This window comes from Eptesicus fuscus, chromosome 6, assembly GCF_027574615.1.
Source record: "Eptesicus fuscus isolate TK198812 chromosome 6, DD_ASM_mEF_20220401, whole genome shotgun sequence".
In the NCBI taxonomy this organism is placed as follows: Eukaryota; Metazoa; Chordata; class Mammalia; order Chiroptera; family Vespertilionidae; genus Eptesicus; species Eptesicus fuscus.
Genome location: NC_072478.1, coordinates 4,046,070 through 4,069,461, shown reverse-complemented (window position 1 = coordinate 4,069,461; position 23,392 = coordinate 4,046,070). Strand labels below are relative to the sequence as shown.

The following is a 23,392-nucleotide window of genomic DNA, read 5'->3' as shown; positions in this document are numbered from 1 at the left end:
AGACGTCCTGTCCTGGGCAGGTGAGCCACAAACAACCTGCCAACCTCCGCTGGACCGCATTGAGCTCAGTGCTTTCCATCTGGCTGCCTGATGATGACAAAAAGCTGCCATTTAGGAAAACACATACCCGGTACCGGGTGCTTATCTCATTGTGTGAAGTGCTCGCATTGTGCTCACGGGACAGGTGGATATTATCCGTCCCTTTTCGCAAAGGGTGACATTGAGCTTCAGAGCACCTACTGCAGAGATCGGATGAACCAGATAATACCAGGAAGTCAGGGACCCATGTCCCATGTGATTATGATGGACAAGATGGATAGCGCTACAAGGAGATACCACTGCGACAGGAATTCTTTTTTCTTTTTGAGATTTGAAGAAAAAAATTTTCCCCTTTATTGATTAAGGTATTGCATATGTGTCCTTATGACAGTAATTCTTATTTGTTTGGATAGTTATGCCTAAACTGTGTTGATGAGTTCCATGTCCATTTCATGGAAAGTTCCTTCTGATGCTCATTTAACCTTGGACTGTCCAACTTAAGAAAATAACACAATTTGGTTGAAAGAATAGAAGAAATTCTGATCAAAATTTCAAAGAAAGGGTAGATGTGCAGATAAAGAATGTATTCACATGTTCATTTATACAAGTATCACTTACAAAACAGGATTTGAAGTAAGCTACGTCATTCACAGTAGGATCAGTGCTCAAACCACAAAATATATTAGTATTGAAAGGAAATTCCTGCACTTTGCATCTGAATGATCGCACCGGGCAAGAGAGGCCTTGACTGTGAGCAGGGTTAGGATCTGGGGAACTGGAACCAAGGCTGGGGCTGTGACTGGCTCTTGGGTCGCCCTTTGGAGCTTCCGAGAAGGGCGGGAAGGGCAGTATCTGGAGCAACACCTAAATACATTTGCCCGGAGTCGCAGGAATTTTGGAGTCACAGAAACTGTCTATTAAGTGGACCCCGTTCGTTTCAAGTTTGATTTCAAGTTCAATGTAAAGCAACCACTTGATAACACGAGCACAAAAGGCGTGAAGATTTCAGGTACAGTCACTGAAGAGGGTGTTTAGACCCAGGAAGACGGGGCAGTCATATGGTTTCTGCGTTAGCCAGCGCCCCCCCCCCCCCCCCCCAGCAAGGGGGCCCACCTGGACCATTTGAGGAACAACTGGGGCCGCTGGGAAGACTCCGCAGGGACATGAGAGCTCCCTTCAGACAGGCGGGGAGCTGATGTACGGAACCGGTGGCTGGTGTGTCAGAAACTCCCCGAGAGCTACAGTAGGAGGGGCGGGATCACCGGGAAGCAGCGTTTCCAGGCGAGCCTCTCCCTGGTGGAACGGAGGCCCCTGCGTGGCTAAGAGCCTCCTGCGCTCCTCTCGGCGTGCTGGCTGAGAGCCGCCGTGTGTACTGTGCGCGCCGGGGCGCACCGCAGGCGGAAATGGGCAGCAGCCTTGCGCTTGGCGTGTTTACCTTCTAGTAGGAATGGGGACGGTCAGCACACAATAAAACAAACCCTCCGTGCATGAGGCGGTGAGCCGGCAGGTGACAGAGGGAGGGAGGAGAGTGGAGTAAGAGAGACGGGGACTGAGAGGAGGGAGGGGACAGGTGGGACGGCCTGACTGAGAAGGTGACATCTGAGCAAAGACTCCAGTGCAGGACGTGAGGGTGGGACTGGGGAGGTGGTTCCACGAAGGAAGGGATGGATGGGTGAGCCCGCCCCGCAGAGTGTGGCAGTGCGGTTGAGGAAAGGGGGGATGGGCTTCAGCTTGGGGACAGGGTGGCCCACAGGACTTCTTTGGCATCTGCCAGGGATCTCTGTCCCCGAGCTGATGCCCACAGTGACCGTGCAGAGCAATGGATATGGTGTCAACCAGCGAGGCGCATCCACCTCGGCGATGGCAGGCCGGGCTCACGCGCAGACGGCGAAGACGTCAGACACACACACACAGGTGGCAGTGGGCTCACAGATTTAAAACAATATCACGGCGGCCGTGCCTGCACACCAAGGCTGCCAGGGGCCACGGGCTCAAGACCTTGGTTCTGCGACAGAGAAAGTGAAAGCGGTGCAGGGAGGACTTGGGACCGGGGAGTCTCGGGCAGGAGGTCAGAGGAGAGAAGAGAAACAGGGTGTGGGCGTCCTTGAGGAGGATGGTCCTGTGTGGTGACTGACAGGGCACCGGAGGGAAGGACCGAAGGCGCCTCGGTGGTGTGGGGCCCAGGAGGCCGCCCGCCCCCCCCGCCCCCCCGCCCCCCGCCTGCTCTCCTGCAGGGAGGGCTAGCCACCTCTGCTGCCCCTCTCCAAGGCCCTGTCACTGCTCTGTCCTGATCACAGCCTGGGAGCTCAGAGCCCCCCAGGGAGCGAGCCTGTGCCTGTACCTCTGGGCATGGCGCTCTGCGGTGTGACTGTAGACACAGCCTTTGAAGCGGAGGCTCAGCGCGAACACACACCCAGCTTTCTCCCTCTGATGTGTCCCTTGTCTCCCCGCAGGTGCCTTCGTCTGCAAGATGGTGCCGTTCGCCCAGTGCACGGCCGTGGTGACCGAGATCCTCACCCTGACCTGCATCGCCGTGGAGCGCCACCACGGCCTGGTGCACCCGCTCCGCGTGAAGTGCCGCTACACCCACCGCAGGGCCTTCACCACGCTGGGTGAGGGGGGAGGGGGGAGGGCGGGCGCCTCGGCCCCAGCGTGGGTGCAAAGGGAAGGTGATCAGCTCAGTCCTCTCTGCCTCCCTCCCCCCCTTCCGGCCCCTCTCCCTCCCTCCGGGTCCACCCCAGCACCACGCCTCTCATTCCAATTGTGCCCCTTGGGTTTAGGGCTCAACCTTCCTAACCCACTGGCCTGACCTAAGCCAGCCCATGGGTGGCAGGCTGCAGGAACACTCCTTATGACTTCCCGACCCAAGAGGTGGCTACGATGCCCTGTTAGTGCAGGTGGGTTTTCACAGGGGGCAGGAAAAGTGTGTTTAGAAAAGCGGAGAACAGGGTGCAGCCCAGAAGGCTGGGTCCGCGGGAACACTGGGTGCTAGGTGCTGGGTGTTGGGTGCTGCTGACACCTGACAGAGACACAGCCACTTCCTGCGTCTGCGAGGCTGCTGAGCGGCCCTGGAGAGAAATGTCCCAGCCGGGCCATCACCGGGAGGACTCTGCCCCATAATTACCATCCAGCCACTTACAACCCTCATGCCCCTCGCAGCGTGGGCGTGCATTAGGGCGAAATAAGCTCCGCTCGCCCAGAGCAGCTAAAGTGACCGTCCAGGGAGCCATTAGCACCGCACGGGGAGAGGGGAGCCCTCCTTTCTCGCGCCCGCCCCGAGAGCGCCGCCCGCGGGCCCTGGGAAGCCCCTCATTTCAAGGAGACAAAATTGCTAGTTTTAGTTCATCCCAAATGTATGTCGCGTCCTTCCTACAAGTAATTCAGAGACCTCTTGGCTTTTAGTAATTGACAACCGTCCGCCATCAGGACATCTAGAGACAGCAGGTGGTGTGGAAGGAGGGCCGGGAGCGAAGCCCTTGGAGGGAGGAGTTATTAAAAGGAAAGAGGTGCAGAGCAGGGCTTGCCATCTGAAAGCAAAGTCGATACCAGGCAGTCCAGACGGGTCCTGCTCAGAGAGCCCAGGACCCTCTCCCACCTTCGGCCGCTACCTGCGCCCCTGCCCCAGCGGCAGATGCGAGCCTTCCCTGCTCAGAGCTCACAGACCCCCTCCATAGTGTTCACCGGCCTTAGGTGTCTGCCCCTGAGCCCGCCCTGCACTCGGGATTGGCACTGAGCTAAGCCAATTAGACTCAACTCCGCCCAAATACTACTGATGGCTGGAGAAATGACTGGACACAAGATAACATAATACAGTGAGGAGTGGGGTAGAATAGATGTACCTGGCCATGTGCAGAGATAGATAGACAGACAGACAGATAGATGATAGAGAAATGAGGGATGAAAGAGAGGCAGGGAAGGAAGGGGAGAGAGAGAGAGAGAGAGAGAGAGAGAGAGAGAGAGAGCTGTCTTGAATCATACAGTCTCTCTGGGCAGTGTGCCAGGTGGTGTGTGTCTTTATAAAAAACCCCATTGTGGCTTAAGTGAGTCTCAGTTCCTTGAACCCAAGACAACCCACGGTGTCCCTGCTGTCCTGCTCAATACGGAACGAACGGAGGAGTGGGAGCGGGAAGTTGTCCTTAAAGTTGATGTCGGGGCTCTTGGTTCCGGCCTCGTCCCAGGCTCGGAAGATTCTCTTGCTCCTTGCTAAGGACACGTCATTAAAGCAAGTCTCCCAGCAGCCTGCTGGTTTCTGCTGTGGTGTTTGTATGTGAATAAGAACATAATGCCCATCTTAGGGCGGTGAAGGTAAGTGGACTTGCCACTTTAAGGAGAAATTGTGCAGGGTGATCTGTGTCATGGTTAAGTTGTTCATCCATTCAACAAGCACCTGCTTTGCTCGGAAAATCCAAGTGGCCCGTTGTAGCTGTAAAGGGTGGTGGTGGGAAGCGTGTTTAGAGAAGGTGGCTCTGAGTCGTCTGGAGAAGGAGTGCACAGAGAGCGTGGGAGCAGGTGCCAATCGGGAGGCCAGCCTGGAGGCGTGGGGCACACAGTGCCTTTGGGGGCAGGGACGGAAACCAGCTTGGTAGCCACAAAAGGGGACTGGGTGTGAAGAACATGGAGTGACATGTAGGAGGGAAGCGGGAGGTGGGTGAGATTACAAAGACCCCTGGGGACCATGTCAGGGAGTCGGGTCTTATCTCGGAGGCAATGGAACACGGTCACAGACTTTCAAACATTGGAAATGTGTTCTAGGGAGACTCTTCCAGCAGCACTTTGGAGGGGGGTGAGACGGTGGAGGTGAGAACACGTGAGGAGACCATCGCATGGCTCCTGGGGAGGTGACGGGTGCACGGGGCATTGGGAGTCTGTATGGTTAGAGGACTGAGCACGACGTGCTTTGCTCGGCTGAGTCGTATTCTGATGACTGTACCCCTGTTACAGGTGTGGTCTGGCTGGTGGCGGTCATCGTCGGAGCCCCCATGTGGCACGTGCAGCGACTCGAGGTGGGTTCGGGGCTGGGGCTGATCTTTATACTGAGCATGTCCCTGCCCTCTTGATTATAATCATTTTCCTTCCTGCAAGAGGTTTCAGCGAATCTGCATGATCTCCATCATTTCACTGGAGGTTTTCCAACTGGACTCAAATAACATGTTTTAAGATTTCCCCGCTGTTTTACCCCGCTCTTCCTTCTGTGGATAAGACTTGCCAGGGTCAGTGTCTGCATTTTCCTGCAGCTGGACGCGGCTCTCCGAGGGTCCTGCATGGCCAGTCAGGCCGTGAGCATCCAGGGGTCACTCCAAATACTTTTACAGGCGGTCCTCGGGTTACGTCGGACTCCACATATGTTGTTTCATGGTTACGTCGCCATCTCCCATTTATTTATTAAAAAAAAAAGTTTTGTCATTTCGACGTATGTACATATGTGCTTTATGTTTTTTATTATTTATTTACCACAAGTAAAGCTCAGGAATTGTTATCTCTCTTTTAAATTTTTTTGACTGTTTCACTTCATTACTGCTGTGTCTGTGCTCCATGTGAGTGATGGAGGTGCTTATGTAGGTGGGTTCCGACTGACGGCGAAAATCGCGTTACCTCGTGCCATAGGAATGGATCTCCGATGTAACCCGAGGACCTACTGTATTTTGAAGTTACATAAAAAAATTGTGACCGATTATCTACTTATTAGTTGATTGTCTGTCCTAAGTCCTTTCTTATCTGTCTCCTATTCAGTGACAAATTGCAGTTTGAATTGGAAACTTATCCAGCCTCTCTCTGCCCCCCACTTGGTCCGCTGGGCCCCGCCTTGCCTGGGGAGTCACAGTGAGGGCGGGGCCCTGCTGGTGTCCAGTGGCTCCGCCCACTGGGGCGTGTCCAGCACAGACAGTGGTCTTCAAACCCAGGTGGGGTCGCACAGGACTCCCTGAGACACTGTTTAAACTGTGCAAACTTTTGTGCCTTGAAATCAACACAGCATGCAGTGTCCACCAGCAAGGCTGTCACATGTGCCTCAGACGAGGGTCCACTTAAAACCTGGCGTTATTTATTTGTTTTTATTTTTAAAATTTTATTTTTAAAATATATAGCTGGTGTACAATCTTGAATTGGTTATATTAGTTTCAGGTGTACAATATAGTGACTTGACATTTTCAGACCCGATAATGTGATCACCCCACTGACTCTAGCGGTCATCTTCACCCGTGCACTTACCACAACATTGTTGACAATGTTCCCCTCCCCCCTCTCACCCCCCGCCCCTCCCTCTGGTAACCACCCTGTGGTCTCTGTTTCTATGAGTCTGGTTATGTTTGTTTTGTTTTTAGATTCCACATATATGTGAAATCACATGGTATTTGTCTTTGCCTAGTATTATTTCCCTTAGCACAGTGGTCGGCAAACTCATTAGTCAACAGAGCGGCAAACCACGGCTCACGAGCCGCATGTGGCTTGCGAGCCGCAGTTTGCCGACCACTGCCTTAGCATAATATCCTCTGTATCCATTCATGTTGTCACAAATGGCAAGATTTCATTCTTTTTTAATGGCTGAGTAGTATTCCATTGAACACATATACCTCATCTTCTTTTTAAAAAAATATATATTTTTATTGATTTCAGAGAGGAAGGGAGAGGGAGAGAGAGATAGAAACCTCAATGATGAGAGAGAATCATTGATTGGCTGCCTCCTGCACACCCCCTACTGGGGATGGAGCCCGCAACCCGGGCATGTGTCCTGACTGGGAATCGAACCATGACCTCCTGCCTCATAGGTCGACGCTTAACCACTGAGCCACTCTGGCCAGACTACCTCATCTTCTTGATCCATTCATCTACTGATGGACACCTATGTTGCTTCCATACCTCGGCTATTGTAGATAATGCTGCACTGAAGGTAGGGCTGCATATAAATCAGTTCTCGTTTTGTTTGTTTTTTGAGTAAATACCGGAAGTGCAATAGCTCGGTCATACGGTAATTCTGTTTTTAGTACCTTGAGGAATCGCCATCCTGCTTCCCACGGTGGCTGCACCAGTGGGCACTCCGACCAGCAGTGCATGAGGGCTCCCTTTGCTCCACATCCTCCCCAGCACGTGTGTTTGTGGCCTGTCTGATGTAGCCCCTCTGCCAGGTGTGCGGTGGCATCTCACTGTGGGTCTGACTGGCCTTTCCCTGCGGATTAGAGCCGCTGGGCCTCTTTCCTAGGTCTGCTGGCCACCTGTATGTCCTCTTTGGAGAAATGCCTTTTCGTGTCCTCTGCCCATTGTTTGATCGGGTTGTTATGTTTTTGTGATCGAGTTGTGTGAGTTTATTCTCTATTTTGTGTACCAACCTCTTATTGGACATATCATTTGTGAATAAGTGCTTCCAGTCCGTCGGTGGTCTTTTCATTTCGTTGGCAGCTTCCTTCGCTGAGCAAAAAGCTTTTAGTCTGATGCAGTTCCATTTGATTATTTTTATGCTGGTTCTCTTGCTTGAGGGGGTGTGTTCAAAAAGATATCACTCAGACGGACGTCAGATAGGTACTTGCTGTGTTTTCTTCTCGGAGTTTTATGCTTTCAAGCCTTAGGGCGTACACGTAACCTGTATTTTGTAGATGATGTAAGAGAATGGTCCAGGTTCGCTTTTCTGCACGTCTCTGTCGGGGAACATGCGGCTTGATTCTTGATGTAAGTGGATGCGGAGTGAGCCAGACTCCACCGTGAGGGCAGGAGGCAGGCTCCTTCCCTTCCCTGCTACCTGGTGGGACGCCACCAGGAAGCCTGGCGTGGGCCTGGCACTCCTCCGGCCAATCAGACAGGACAGTTCCTCCGGTCACGTCACCGCCAGAACAGTGCTCGTTTGTCGCTAAAATGTCCAGCCCAGTGTCACGACCCCGTCAGCCTGAATCCTCAGTGAGTCTGCAACGTCTCCCTCCCCCGAGTGAGCTGCTGTGGGCCTAGCACCCGGCCCTCTGGAGGGGGTGTGACCGTCCCCTTCTTCTCTGCCTCCGCGCCTGTCCCTCTCTCCTGAGGGCCGCGGAGCAGAGAGGGGACAGGAGGGCAGGTGTCCCCCGAGTGTGACTGTTGCCTGTGACTGAGTCGTGACTTCATGGATGTCTCAGAGAAAACCGCTGCGGTTCCAGCTGTGCTCCGGGCCGCGGCTGCTCCGGAAGCGTGGGCTCCCGCACTCTCTGTGACCCGCTCCCTCTCCGAGGCCTTTTCTGTGGCAGGAAACCAGCCCTCAGAGGGGCCGTTCAGAAATGGCCCAACCCATTCCCACCGCGGGATCCATTTCCTGCCCACAGAACTCTAGGAGATTTGTCTGTTTTAAAATACAATTATTTTAGCCCTAGCCAGTTCGGCTCAATGGATAGAGCATCCACCTGCAGACCAAAGGGTCCCGGGTTCGATTCTGGTCAAGGGCATGAACTTGGTTGCAGGCTCCTGGTCGGGGTGTGTGCAGGAGACGAACAAACAATCAATGTGTTTCTCTCACATCGATGTTTCTCTCTGTCTTCTCTTCTCCTTTCCACTCTCCCTAAAAATCAATGGAAAAATGTTCTTGGGTGAGGATTATCAAAAATAAACACAATTATTTTAGCACATGCTCCTCTTAATATATTTTAAATCTATAGGACTAATTTAGTTTGTAGAAAATACACATAATCTAAGTGACAAAGCCAGTCCTTGCTGTCGGGTAGAACAGCCAAATCCGATTTGCTTTCTGTCAGGAAAAAGTATGAGTTCATTCTTCAAAGCAAATAAATGTATTTATATGCATCCCACGGCCTCCTTCTCGCTCCTACATTCCATCAGAGCCAGTGTGCGCGAGCCTGACCGAGGCTGGCACTGCACCTGGTGACGTAAAGTACCACCAACCCCTTTGCTTTCTTCTTGCAGGCTCCCTCGCAGGGCTGACATATAGGACAACTAGAGGCCCGGTGCACGAAATTCGTGCACTCAGGGGAGGGGGCGTCCCTCAGCCCAGCCTGCACCCTCTCCCAGGCCAGGAGCCCTCGGGGGATGTCCTACTGTCGTGGAGGTGGGAGAGGCTCCCGTCACCACCACTGCGCTCACCAGCCGTGTGCCCGGCTTCTGGCTGAGCGGCGCTCCCCCTGTGGAGCGCTTTGACCACCAGGGGGCAGCTCCTGCATTGAGCGTCTGCCCCCTGGTGGTCAGTGCATGTCATAGCAACACCTGTGCTGCGTTAGGACATGCCAGCGAGCGAGCAGTCCCCGTGGCTGGCCCTGCTGGAGCTGTCTGCATGGCGTCAGGTGGATTTCATTTTGCTGTCCTGTTCCCTGGGAGTCTGGATCTTGAACTTACTGTTCACGGAGTGTTTCCATTCCCAGTTAGTTGTGTCTGTAAATATCGCCTAGATCAGAGCGTGAAGTTTATGGTTGGTGAGTATACAAAAAAGCCCCCTCCCCCTTCAATTGGCATTGAAGAGTGGGGATAAAATTTGCTGGGGATGGAGGCAGAAGAATGTCTAAGATCTAAGTATCTTTCATCTGGAAAGTGCCAGAGTGGGTAAAATAGCAGTCGCTTTGATAAATTCGCTAACGTTTATTCCTATTATCCAGAGAAATGACTTTTGAATATATGCTAAATGTTTACTTTGTCTCTTATTAGCATTGCTCTTTTTCATAATATTGTTATTAGTACTACATGTGAACTGATGAGTCTGTCAGAAATTGTATTAATAAACAGACATTGATTTTCTATAGAATACACCCCTCAAAGGCTTATACCTGAGCCTGAATATTTTTAGATCAGCAATAGTTTGGATCCCACTTTCTCATTCACCTCAGAATCTCTTGTTTTATTAAATTTATTGGGGTGACATTGGAACTAGCTGGCACATGGCAGAAAATGTTATTTTCATTCATACGTCGGTCATTGAAGTGCTCTTGTACCCCATTGAAAACTTGTGACCAGAGTGTAAAAAGTGGAGAGAGAGAGAGAAAGCGAACAGGCTTTGGACCTCAATCCCATTTAAAATAGAAAAGAAAGTACTAAAACTCCGAAGAATTGAAGCAGCGATGTGGGAAAAACCCCCACAGTTCAGAACAAAACAACAATCAAAATTGCATGTCGTTTGAAGCATGTCCCCATGGTAACCACCGGAGGGTCTGCATCCCCAGGCCCGCGGCTGCTGGCTCTCCTCACCCAGCCATTCTCACTCCAAAGGTTAAGTACGACTTCCTCTACGAAAAGCAACACGTCTGCTGCTTGGAGGAGTGGAGCAGCCCCGTGCACCAGAAGGTCTACACCACCTTCATCCTCGTCATCCTCTTCCTCCTGCCGCTGCTGGTGATGCTCAGCCTGTACAGTAAGATCGGCTACGAGCTCTGGATCCACAAGAGAGTGGGGGACAGCTCGGTGCTTCGAACCATCCATGGAAACGAGATGTCAAAAATCACCAGGTCGCTTTAATGAAAGATTCTCCTCAGTTTCAAATATATATATATAATTTCAGAGAGGAGGGTGGAGGGAGAAGGAGGCGGGGGGGGAGAGAGAGAAACATAAATGATGCAAGAGAATCATTGGCTGGCTGCCTCCTGCATGGCCCCCTACTGGGGATCAAGCCCGCAACCCAGGCATGTGCTCTAACTGGGAATCGAACCGTGACCTGGTTCATAGGTGGACATTCAACTACTGAGCCATGTTAGCTGGGCTCAAATATTTTTAATTAGTTGTGCTGGATGGGACAGTTACCAGGGACCTCAGAATTCTGGGTGCGTTTGTTAGTGTCACTTGCCCTTCGCGTGTAGGGCATGAGCTCTCTGTACACTTTTGAGATTCCATGTGTGGCAGGAAGAAAGAGCAAGCTCACCAGCCCCATATCCACCCTCACAGATGGAAGCTTCCTTGGGGTTTAGACAGTGTCTGTTCCATCCATTTGTCAGCAGGAAGAGGTGGGAGAGCTGTGGACTCTCCCCTCCCTGCCACTCACAGCCCTGAGATGCCCGGAAGTCTCCTTCCTCCCGCCCCCACTTCCTCACTGGTCCCAGGGAGCACAGAGTCCATCCCTCCTGCCTCCCACCCAGGCACGATGCTAAAACATGTGAGATGATGCTTAGGAAAATCCTTGGGAAACCAGAACGTGCTATTTTTTAAAATTATTATTATTTTTTAAGAATATATTTTATTGATTTTTTTACAGAGAGGAAGGGAGAGGGATAGAGAGTTAGAAACATCGATGAGAGAAACATCGACCAGCTGCCTCCTGCACACTCCCTACTGGGGATGTGCCCGCAACCAAGTTACATGCCCTTGACCAGAATCGAACCTGGGACCCTTGAGTCTGCAGGCCAACGCTCTATTCACTGAGCCAAACTGGTTAGGGCTTCTTTAATTTTTGATATGTTTTATTTTTACCAAAGGGCATTGCTTTTTGATTGCATTCATTAGCAGAAAATTTAAAATGCAACTTATGGTTAATTTTACAATCGACACTGAACGGCCATTAAAAACAAAAATAAACAGAACCTGATAAGAAGTGCAGTGGTTTGATGAGACTTGAGCATTTCTTCACATGTGCAGCGCCCCCTGGTGCCCAGTTTGTAGGAAGACATCCTCCCTCAGTGCAGGAGATGCTCAGCCTCTTGGAACTTCCCTGGACTCGGCTCTCCTCCCTCCTGGGAAGAAAGGGCTCCCATGTTGAAATAAGAAATAGGGACTATGAGCTTTATAAATTTAAAGCACCACGCAAATGTGTCGATGGCTTGCACGTGCTTATCTCCTTTACAGGAGTAACGGTGAAAACTAGTTTGAAATCCTGGTTAATCGTGTTCTTTAGAGATATAATAAAGGTTTACATTTTAATTATACCCCCAGGGCTGCCCATATTTAACAAATATTGATATTTTCCTATCACAGGGGCGAGTGGTCTTCAATGTAACAGGATAAGAGCGTAGGCACGGAAGGTAGACACCCTCAATTTAAAGCAAAGGAGCCCTTCTTCCTTAAATCCCTTCCGGGCCATCTGACCTTGCAAGGCCCCAGTTTCTGCCTCTGTCAAAGGCTTGCTGGGAAGACTGATGACATCAGCCCCCGACTGAGCACACGTCCCGGGGTGTTTGTAATGTGAGGGATGTGGGGTGAGGGTGACAGCGACGGGGAAGGTGATGAACAGCCCACAGTGATCTGAGCGTTAACTTCGCTACTGTCGGGGGAATGAGGGTTAGGGTCTGGGCTCAGGCTTGATTTCGTAGCTTTGCTGTCGCTCTGACACACTTGCCAGGGAGAGGTTAACCGACACTGTGTCCCCGGGCCCAGGAAGAAGAAGCGGGCTGTGGCCATGATGGCGACCGTGGTGGCCCTCTTCGCCGCGTGCTGGGCTCCCTTCCACGTCGTGCACATGCTGGTGGAATACGGTGAGTGCCGGCCCGCCCCGACGGAGCCCTGCTTCGCCTCCCGCCAGAACGCACAGCGCACCTGTGAAACGTGTTGCTGTGCCGGGGCCATCCAGTGCCAACTGTTGAATAGGTTTCCTTCGTGTTTGCAAGACGACTAGACCATTCCATGGCAGAGAGGTCCGTCCGATCGTGACCTCGGCTTTAATAATGACAGACGATCCAGGAGGCTCCTGACACCCTCCCTCCGTGCTGTGCCTCTGCGCCCCCGAGTCACACAAGTGTGGGGAGAGGAGGCAGCCTCTGTCCCCCAGTGAGAGCCCTGCCCTGAGCCCCTTGAACTCAGCGCCCTGTGCAGCCCCGCCCCACGGGCCTCCGACGTGGCGTGGCCCTCGGATGACCGTGTTTCTGGAACCCAGGGAACAGCTCCCGGGTTAACTGCAGCTTGCAGTCGGCTGAGATGCATGAGCCGCCACGACTGCCGGGCCCGGCCCTGCTCTCAGCCTCGCTGCTCTGAGAAGGAAGGCCCCTCACGGGGCTGTGTTCTGCAGGCACCCCACTCCCCCCAAAGTGGCCTGGAGCAGTTTCCACACCTTTAGCCTCTCGTCCGAGTGTGTCGGGCAGACGGATGAGACGCGGAGGTTGATGTTCGGTCGTTAAGACAAGGGCGCATGCCAAAACTGGTTTGGCTCAGTAGATAGAGCGTCGGCCTGCGGACTGGAAGGTCCCGGGTTCGATTCCGGTCAAGGGCATGTACCTTGGTTGCGGGCACATTCCCAGTAGGGAGTGTGCAGGAGGCAGCTGGTCGATGTTTCTCTCTCATCGACGTTTCTAGCTCTCTATCCTCTCCCTTCCTCCCTGTAAAAATCAATAAAATAAATTTAAAAAAAAAAAAGACAAGGGCGCATTCTCAGGCGTGCCTCTATTTCAGGCAGCTTTGAAGAGCAGTACGACGAGGTCACAGTCAAGATGGTTTTTGCCATCGTGCAAATCCTGGGCTTCGCCAACACCATCTGCAACCCCATCGTCTACGCCTTTATGAACGAGAACTTCAGGAAAAACTTCCTCTCCGCCGTGTGCTGCTGCGTCCTGAGAGAGACCCCGTCCCCCGCGCGGCGGCGTGGGCCCTCGGGGACGGCCATGAGGCAGAAGCGAGCCGCGCTGGGCCGCGGGGAGGATGCTGTGGAGGAGACCAAGGGCGAGGGGTTCAGCCACGGCCACATCGAGGTCAAGCTGTGCGACCTGCCCCAGGAGACACGGCGGCCCCGCTGACCGCCCCCTCACGCCCGGAGCCGGAGCAGCTGCATCAGGCCGCCGCGCGCACGGCAACAGCGCTCTCGTAGCTAATGTCACGTCTCCAGCAGAAGGGAAATTACTCTGAGCAAAGGTCAGAGACTTCACTCACTGGTAGAATGATGAAAAGGAGTAACTTCAAGTCATTTCCCCATAAAAATATGACATTAAACATGAACACGCAGTTTTGAGAAATCAGTGACCCGTCCTGTGGATCAGACGTGTGGATTTAAGAAGTCTCGTACACACGTGGCTAGTAGTTTCCCCTCCAGTCAATGTCACGTGGCTTTTCTGTGTTGCTGACATTGGATGAGAAAATAAAAATGGCATCTTCCTTCTTGAGTAAGAGTTGAGCACTGTAATTCCAGGGCCCGTTGAACTTGAAGCTTGGGGATCCTGCTTGGACGAGGTCTGCCCAATAACGATAATGCCGAAGAAGACGGGAGCAGCAGATGGCAGGTGAGTGAGTTAGAGGCAGACACCTGGGCTTGAGCTGCTGCTGCTGCTTTTTTTAACCCTCACCCGAGGGTATTTTTCCATGATTTTAGAGAGAGTGGAAGAGAGAGGGATAGATAGCAAGACACATCGATGTGAGAGAAACATACTGACTGGTTGCCTCCTGCACACGCCCTGACCAGGGCCCAGGCGGGGAGGAGCCTGCAACCAAGGTACGTTTGACCGGAATCGAACCCGGGACCCTTCGGTTCGCAGGCCGACACTCTATCCTCTGAGCCAGTCCGGCCAGGGCTGGGCTTGAGCTTCTGGTGGTCCCCACCAATCATCACCGCTGTGCCCATGACCTCTGCCCCTCCGTGACCCCCACGCTCACGCCCTCCTGTGGGAACAGCGGCTGCGCGAGGAGCAGATGGCGTGTGCTGAGCTCGGTCCCAGCCCCTCGCCCTCAGGCTTCCTCTGCCCCCGCCCCTTTCAGAGACTGGTCCCGGCCCTGCCCGACTTCCCCCTCGCGCCCACATTGTAATGGTTTCTCCACTCGCAAGGAGAAGGAGCCTCTTCGGAGGGTTGTACGCGTAGGCCAGTCTACCCTGAATGTTTGCATTTGTGAGCCTTTCGTTGTACCAGCGGGATGAAAGGCTCCTGGCTCCACGAGGGGCTGTTGGCGCAGTTGGCAGAGAGAATCAACCCCCAGCCCATGGCATTCACTGCGCCCATGAGGGGCAGGCAGGCCTGCAGGGCGCCCCACTCTGGCCTCGCCTACATCTCCCTTCACCTCAACTCCCCACTTCTCACTCCTCGGCTGCCTCCCAGATGTCAGGGACCAGTGGCTGCGCTCCCCCAGCACCGGAGAGTCCCAGCCGGCACCCGCCAGTTTCCCACAGCGGAGGGCCTGGGAACCAGGGAACGCGGGCGTTGGTGTCTTTCTAGCGGCAGACACTTCATTTTCTGTGGTGACGTAAGCGTGAATGACAGGAAGCAAAGGTGAAAGAGTGTGGTTTCAGGAAGGTGTCCGCAGGACACAGCGATCAAATGGCCCAGGTCATGCAGGGCGGTGCAGGGGGCCGCGAGGGCGCTGTGGCTGGAGCGTGCTGAAAGGCCTCGTCCTGGCCCGGTGATGGGCGTGCCCTGCGATGCCTGGGCACCTGCAGCCACGATCTCCAACTCATGAAGCCGTTGAAGATGAGCCGGACTCACCGATTTTGGTTATTCTCACTCAATCAGCACATATCTGGCGCCTCTTCCTGAATTCGAGGTACACGCTCTACATGGGACTCGGGAGAGCACATGAGCCGGCGCTGTGAGTGGCCCCGTCCTCCCAGGGCGGGAGCTGCAGCCCTGAGCCCTGAGCTCGCAGGCAGCAACCTGAGTGTTTCCTGCAAGACCCTCAGGCAGCGGGAGGATGCTCCTTTCTTCACTCGCATCCTATTAATGCCGCTCCAGAAACCAAAATAGTGGCAGCCCATCCCGTTTCCATCAAACACAGCTCTCTGCTCTGCTGTCAAGTTTGGGAGAGGAGCTGTCCAGTCCATCGCTGAGAAACACCTGCTCTCAGCGGAGAAGCGAGTCCTGAGGGGAGAGGCCGCTGTGAGGCCACAGGGAGCCCCCACATTTGCAAAAGGGGCCCTGGGACAGCCTCCTCTCTCCCTCCCCCGAGTCTCTTCAGCCCCTTGGTCTCGCACCCTGGGATCTGCTCTTTTCCCCCTTCTCTCTCTCTTTTTTTCCATCCGGGTTCCCCTTATCTGGTGCGTGGAGTGAGAAGGGAAAAGGCTTGTGGATCCGGGAGGGAGGGTTAAGCGGGGGAGGGGGGACAAAACCGAGCCTTCCTCTTGCCAGCATTTGGGTAAAAAGACGGGATCCTGAAAGCATGCGTGTCACAGACCTGCAAGCCCCGTTTCACGATGGATCACGTGGCCACACGCGCTCTGTGCCTGCTCTCCTGCTCTTCCACAGAACGCCCCTCCCTTCCCGCCTGTGGGCCAGGACACCAGCCTCAGGCACGCCAGGCCGCCTTGGCTATTCCAAATCCCAGACAACTTTAAAAAGAAGGGCCAAGTCGCAGGCTGTGTGCCTTAGTTAAAGGCTGATTACAGATGACCAGGATCAAGAGAGTGTGGCACGGGCCTAAGGGTAGATGTAAATGCGCAAGGATAGAGATGCCAGAAGCAGTAATACGTATACGGTCAGCTTTCTCTGACCACGGTGGCCACACAATTCAGTGGGGAAAGGCAACTCTTTCAACCAAATGGCTCTGGGACAACTGGATGTCCCAGTACCAAAACCAGGCCCTTTTACTTCCACTGCTTTTATAAAACATACTAGCATTCCCGTTGCAGGAAAAATCCTGCAATAGGGTTTCCTGCTGCACTCTACCCCGCCCCGCCTCCACTCCTCCCTTGTCCCCCGGCCCGCCTTCTCCGCCAGCCCGCCCCACCTCTGCTCCTCCCTTCTCCTCCCCCCGGCTTGCTTGCTTCTCCGCAGCTTTGCTCCCTTCAGCATCTCTTGGCTTCTTTCTACGCTGTCTTGATATGCAAATTAGCCACCATCTTTGTTGGAGTAATTTGCATACTTGTCCTGATTGGTTGGTGGGCATGGCTTGGTTGGTGGGCGTGGCTTGGGCATAGTGAAGGTGCGGTCAATTTGCATATTTGTCTATTATAAGGTAGGATTTTTTAATTGATTTCAGAGAGGAAGGGAGAGGGGGAGAGAGAGAGAGAGAGAGAGAGAGAGAGAGAGAGAGAAACATCAACGATGAGAGGGGATCATCAATTGACTGCCTCCTGCACACCCCCACCGGGGATCAAACCCGCAACCTGGCCTGTGCCCTGACCGGGAACTGAACCGTGACCTCCTGGTTCATAGGTGGACGCTCAACCACTGAGCCACGCCGGCTGGGCTGTCCTTCTACTGCTTGTAGAAATCACTCCCCCTGGGTTTCTGGAGCAAGCCCATGTCACCTGCAGCAAAGAACTACTAGCCACCAAAATGTAGCCCCTGTGGCCATAAACCTGCCTGGCCATAGCCGGGCACTGTCCCATCCCCCGCGTCGCAGGCTGAGGGGTCCCAGACACAGTTCGTAATCAAGTGGACCAGCTCGCCAGGCCCAGAGGGCACAGGTGAGCGCACGGACAGGCGTCACCTTCCTCCCTGTCACTCGCCTCCCTCGCAGGGTCTCCTCTCTGGCTCGTGCCCACGTCTCCCGTGGGTGGGCCAGCAGTTGCTGGGAGAGATGCGCTCCGTCTCCCGCTTCCTCCGCGTGTGTCCACTTCCTCCGCGAGCCCGGCTTCCGCCGCCCGCCCGCCAGCCTGCTGATGGGCTGCGGCTGCGTTACAGGTGCCGCACACAGGACACGTGTCTTTCTTGGTGACGGGCCAGTTTATAAGTATGAAATGTTCCTTTTTATCTCTAGTAGCTACAGGGAGGTTTTCAAAGAAAAAAGCATTATCAATAGACCTTCTTTAAATATATTTAATAAAGTTAAAAATAATGCGTACCCTTGTTCATCAATAGAAACAGGAACTCAAAAATAGAAAAACAAACAAACAAGGCTGAGTGCCCGGCCACAGGAATGACCGAATCAATTACGTTACGTCCATGTGATCTTCATTTCCAAAGGGTGTTTGCTGCCATGCGTGGCAGGTGAAGTGATGCTGACAAAATCCACAAACTTCCTCCTAATTCTCCACGGGGTCCTTACCACTCCTCGAGTGGACTGTAAAGACAAAGTTCCTTTCTTTCTCCCTCCATAACGAGTTATTTCTACATGTTCAGCTCCCCACCATAGCCGGCACCGGATTTTCTGCTTTGTTGCCCTAAAACTCAGCCAGGAGCCCTTTAATCCCATCATCGGTAGGACCAGCAGCTCTTGAAGTACAATGCTGAGTTATTGAAATGAGTAGCGAGGAATTAAACAGTGCGGCGACTTCTCAGATGGAGTACCTGCGGACTGCTGAGGCAAACGGGAGCCTGGAAATGTTGAACCAAAGCCAGGCCCAGCCATGGAGTGTAGACCCGAGGCATGTCCTCACTCACTTACTCAACAAACGTTTGGGAGTTCCTACTGTGTGTCAGACCTGCACCTGCGCTGTCCATTTCAAGATCCAGACATTCCCCTCTAGCCCTAGCCAGTCTGGCTCTGTGGGTAGAGCATCGGCCTCTGGACCAAAGGGTCCCAGGTTGGATTCTGGTTGTAGGCTTCTCTGCGGCCTGGGCCCTGGTGGAGGCTCTTGGAGGAGGCAACCAACCGATGTGTTTCTCAAACACAACGATGTTTCTCGCTGTCTTTCCCTCTCCCTTCCACTCTCCTTAAAAACCAATGGACAGGTATCCTTTGGTGAGGACTAATAACAACAACAAATAGATATTTCCTTGTGCCCCGACTCAGGTGGAGCTGAGCTGGGTTGGCTGGCCAATGAGAACAGAGGAAAGAAAGTCATAACCATCAGGCAGATTCACACACATTAAAAAACATACATCATTTTACGGCCTAGATCTCAGGCCTTTTAACTTTCACTCGCCAAAATTTTTGTTTTCCGGAACTGGGGTTATGATTTAGCGACCAAAGAAGAACATCAGCCAGAAAGGAGAGAAAGTGACACGAACTGCTCCCACGGCCTCCCTGGGAGAGGGGAGGACGGGCGGGGGCCGGTGACCCGCTGCTCCCTGCCACGTGTTCCCGGGCCCCACGCCCGACCCCCAGCTGCTGCTGCTGCACTTACAGAACTATCTTAGCTCAGGAAACCCGGTAATGAAACTGTTTTTAAAATTACGCTTTAATAACCGGTCAAGGGCAATTTTAACAGAGGGCATGTCAAAGGAAAGAAAAAGCATCTGAGAAACCCACAATCACACCTCCGCTCTGCAGGGCGTGGGCGTTTCCAGTGTAATAGCTGCTCTCTACACTCAACCGCCCGAGGGGGTTCAAGGGACATACAAGAAGGCAGTGGGGGACAATCCGGACTCAACTCCTCCCACCGGCACCCGGCGTCCAGGGCCGCACTGGAACAGCCACCTGGAAAAGACCCACAACCAGGGTCGGCTCCTTCGCATCCTGAGAAAAGGGCCACACACAGGGGGACTGAGAGCCCGGGAAGCAGCCTGGCCATCAACCCCACCCCTGACGCAGGACCCCCAGTCCGAGGCTCTCCCAGACAGGAGGCTGCTCCCCAGAGCCAGGCTGTGCCCCATATTAGGCCCCAACCCTGCGCCTACCTGGGGCATGAGTTCCCAGAACCTTTGGCTTCAAAACCAATGGGCTTGTGTCCAGGAGAACCGAGGGGATGGGGAACAGCCTCGCAGCCCTACTCGTGGGACCCAAAAGTGCGGTTCAGCAAGTGCTCAGACCACAGGAGAAGGAGAGTCGTTTGCTGATCCTAAAGCGCCTGCAGGCAGAGCCTGCCGGAATGCTCCCAGGGGCTGAGGCCACGTAGGGCCATTTCTGCATCCTCCCTCTAACCTGCTAGTACCAGTGGGTGTGCCTGCCCCTACCTCAGTCCTGTGACCTTGCCAAAATGAAAATGGAAACACAGCATACCCCTAGGGGGACAGCAAAAGCAGTTCTAAGAGGAAATTTTATCTTACCTTATAATAGACAAATATGCAAATTGACCGCACCTTCGCTACGCCCAAGCCACGCCCACCAACCAAGCCACGCCCATCAAACACGCCCACCAGGAAACCGTTGCAGGGAAGCTGGGGTGCGGCGGAGCCCAAGGCCCGGAAAGCCGCCCGGGGCTTTCCGGGCCTTGGGCGCCAGCGGGGTGCCTGCTCCGATCGCAGGAGCGAGCCGACCTGGGGGGTCGGCTCGCTCCTTAGCTCGGGTCGCAGGGACGCTGGGGTGCAGCCGAGCCCAAGGCCACCGCCCAGGGCCAAGCCGGGACCCTGAAAGAAGGTAGAAGGCGATGGCCACAGCCAAGGCCTGGGTCCCCGGTGCTGGCAGAAAACTGGTGCAGGCAGCCAGGTGAATGAAGGTCTATTGCACGAATCTTCGTGCAAACGGGCTACTAGTCTATATATATAAAACCCTAATATGCAAATAGACCAAACGGCGGAACAACTGAACAACTGGCTGCTATGACATGCACTGACCACCAGAAGGTGCGTGCAGAACATGGTGGGCGTTGGCAGCAGGAGGCAGAGTGTGGAACATGGCGGGCGTCAGCCGCTGCAAGATGGTGGAGCAGGTAAGCTGGGGCGCCAGACCAAGGCGGGGTGCTGGTTGCTGTCATCGGGGTAAGCCTCTGGTGGTTACTGAAAATTCTTTGCTCCCACACACTGCGGCCCCAGCTCACACCTGCTGCTGGTGCTGGAGCTGCTACTCCATCCACTGCTGGTGCCTGGCGCTGGCCCTGACCGCTCGGCGCCATCAGTGGGTACGAGCAGGGCTGCCAGCCCCGATCGCCCCTCAGAGCTTCTCCACCTCCCCCTGCTCCTGAGGGGAGATTGGGGCAGCAGCTGCTGCTCACACCCATTGACGGCGCTGGCCCCACTCGCACCCACTGCTGGCTCTAGCCCCAGTCGCTCCGTGCTGTCAGCAGGTGTGAGCGGAGCCAGTGCTGTCAACGGATGGGCCCAGCGGTGGCAGGAACAGGGCTACTGGAAGACAGGGGACTGGGAGCTGCTGTGGGAGGGGCAAGGTGGGGGCATAGAGGAGGGGCCGAGACCTGCCCCTATGCCCACTGCAGCCGTGGCCCACAGAACCTTTCAAGGTGCACAGATTTGGGCACTGGGCCTCTAGTAAAGATATAAGCCTGGCCCCCCCCAAAAAAATGAAAAATCTCAAACAATTTCATTTTACACTTAAAGGAACTAGAAAAGAACAAAGCCCAAAATTAGTAGAAGGAAGGAAATAATAAAGATCAAAACAAATAAATGAAACAGACAAAAAGACAATAGAAAAGATTGCTGAAGCTCAGAGCTGGCACTGAAAAGATAAACAAAATTGATGAAACTTTAGCTAGACCCAATAAGAAAAAAAGAGAGAGGACCAAATAAAGAAAATCAGAAATGAAAGAGAAGTTACAACTTATACCAAAGGAATACAAAGGATTACAAGAGACTAGTATGAACAATTAAATGGCAACAAATTGAAAAGTCTGGAAGAAATGAATAAATTCCTAGAAACATACAATTTTCCATGACTGAATCAGGATAAAATAGAAAATCTACACAGACTGATCACTAGTAAGGAGATTGAATCAGTCATCAAAAACCTCTCAACAGACTTCAGTCCAGGACTAGAGGGATTCACAGGTAAATTCTACCAAACTTTCACAGAAGATTTAACACCTATCCTTCTCAAATTTCCCCCAAAATGGAAAAAGAGGCAAGACTCCCAGACACTCAGTCAGTGAGGGTGCCATGCACATTTTTAACCCCATCTATTTACCCATCCATCCAGTATATATTTGTTGAATGACTTCTATGTGCTGAATTTGCACCTGCCAAAGTCTTAGCTCTAGATACTGTCAAGTCCAGTCCAGAGAATGGGATATAGCTTTGAACAAAGCTAACTGATGATGCTGGAAACAAGTACATACTCATAACTTTGGTAATAATCATATCTAAAGCCTTAAGAGTATGATAAAGCTAGAATTTATAAAATGTGCAAAAACTAAAATATTAATGCCTGTAAAATAATTTATAGTTGAAAATGCAGCCTTATCACATTCAAACTCAGACACTAAAATAAGAATTACCTTGTGACCTGCTGTGGTTATGGTCTGTCGCTGGAGCACAAAAGGGTCTCCCCGGTGGAGGTCTGCATTGGTCTTGCTTTTCTGCGTCGTGGTGTTTGTAATAAAAGTAGGGACGGTAGAAGAATGATGTTGTCATAGATCCCCTGGTGTCTCCCCTTGAAGTTTCAACGAGTTAAACACATGACTCAACAAAGAATTCCCTGCTCACTGCACAATATGCCTGAAAGATCCACGCGTTGAAGCATCTTAAGATGCCAAGTTGATGGGATAAACTGCAGGATACTATTTTGAAGGTTCTGTGAAAGAGCGGGAAAGCTATGAGATGCACTTCATTAGGGGGTGACTTCTGTGAGAATATCTAACACGGCTGCACTGGAGAGAACCAAGATGGCGGTGTAGGTAAACACGGGTACTCGCTGCCTCCCACAACCACATCAAAATTACAACCAAAACACAGAACAACCATCATTCAGAACCACCAGAAAGCTGGCTGAATGGAGGCCCAGCAACTAGAGAGGTAAAGAAGGAAGCACACTGAGACTAGAAGGAGGGGTGGAGGCGTGGAACAGGCTGGTCTGACACCCACATGTGCCTTTTTTTTTTTTAAACAGGAGGGATATCTCAGCTGTGGAGGCCTCCTGTGAGGAGCAAGGGGTCCCCCAAGCTCAGGATTCCAGAGCTGGGAAGAGAAGTCCTTGTAACTTCAGTGGGGATTGTGGCTGAGTGACACAGAGGCTGCTAGAGACTCTTAAAGGGCCAGCACATGTGTTCCTCTTAAAGGGCCAGCACATGAACTTAGATGGCTTCACTCCCTCTGAGCTCCAAAACTGGGGCAACAGCTCAGGGAAAGCCAGGGACATGGAGGAACTGGATTGTCTGGCATTGGAGCAAGAACTCAGAGGCAGCGTTCTCCCAGACTGGGGTGCTCACATGAGTCATTGTTCCTGTGCTGAGCTGACAGGCAGGTGCAATATTTGAATATCTATCAGTTTGATTCACACTGTTCACCTCCTCCTGGTGATTCCCTGAGATCCTGCCCCAATCAATTTGCAAGCTGTTTGCAAGCAGCTTTTTCATATGAATGGCCAGTCCTTGCTTAGGTTCAGACTTTCCTAAAATCTCTCAAACAAGTAGCAGTTGGCATCAGCATGCTCAACCCTGTCAATAAAAGACCTAAGACCCAGCACTAGCACCAACCCTGCCTTGCTTCACAGCTAGACCTTGCCTGGGCACTTCCTAGCCCAACACAAGTAGCAGCCATCTGCAGATCTCTCTGTAGCTCCTGACAGGCGGCCCCAGGCAGTGGCTGACTTTGCACTTCCTGGGAGGCCCCAGAGCCAGTGCACCTCATGGATAGCTTCAGACCACAGCAGATTATAACTCTACATCCACAAGCGACACACTCAAGGGGAAGACTCAGTGAGCACCAAAGCCCCACTGAAATAAGTCCTGCTCCAAAGGGATGTCTCCTGCACAGCAGCTCTTCTGCTGTAGTCACAGCTGGTCCTCAGCCAATTGGCCTGGAAGTCAATTCCTCCCAGTGACACCAACAGCAATCAAGGCTCAATTACAACAAGACTG

At 52.9% G+C, this 23,392-nt stretch overlaps 1 protein-coding gene across 1 annotated transcript in view; it reads left to right on the top strand.

The window, feature by feature from the left end:
• QRFPR (pyroglutamylated RFamide peptide receptor) overlaps window positions 1-13,882 on the top strand; it is a 28,222-nt gene extending 14,340 nt beyond the window's left edge. Inside the window, exons 2-6 of the mRNA XM_008154908.3 lie at window positions 2,493-2,651; window positions 4,981-5,042; window positions 10,201-10,436; window positions 12,292-12,389; window positions 13,300-13,882. Coding sequence (XP_008153130.2) covers window positions 2,493-2,651; window positions 4,981-5,042; window positions 10,201-10,436; window positions 12,292-12,389; window positions 13,300-13,640 — 896 coding nt within the window. The 3' untranslated portion in view covers window positions 13,641-13,882. The remainder of the gene's footprint in view (window positions 1-2,492; window positions 2,652-4,980; window positions 5,043-10,200; window positions 10,437-12,291; window positions 12,390-13,299) is intronic.
• The last annotated feature ends 9,510 nt before the right edge of the window (window positions 13,883-23,392 follow it).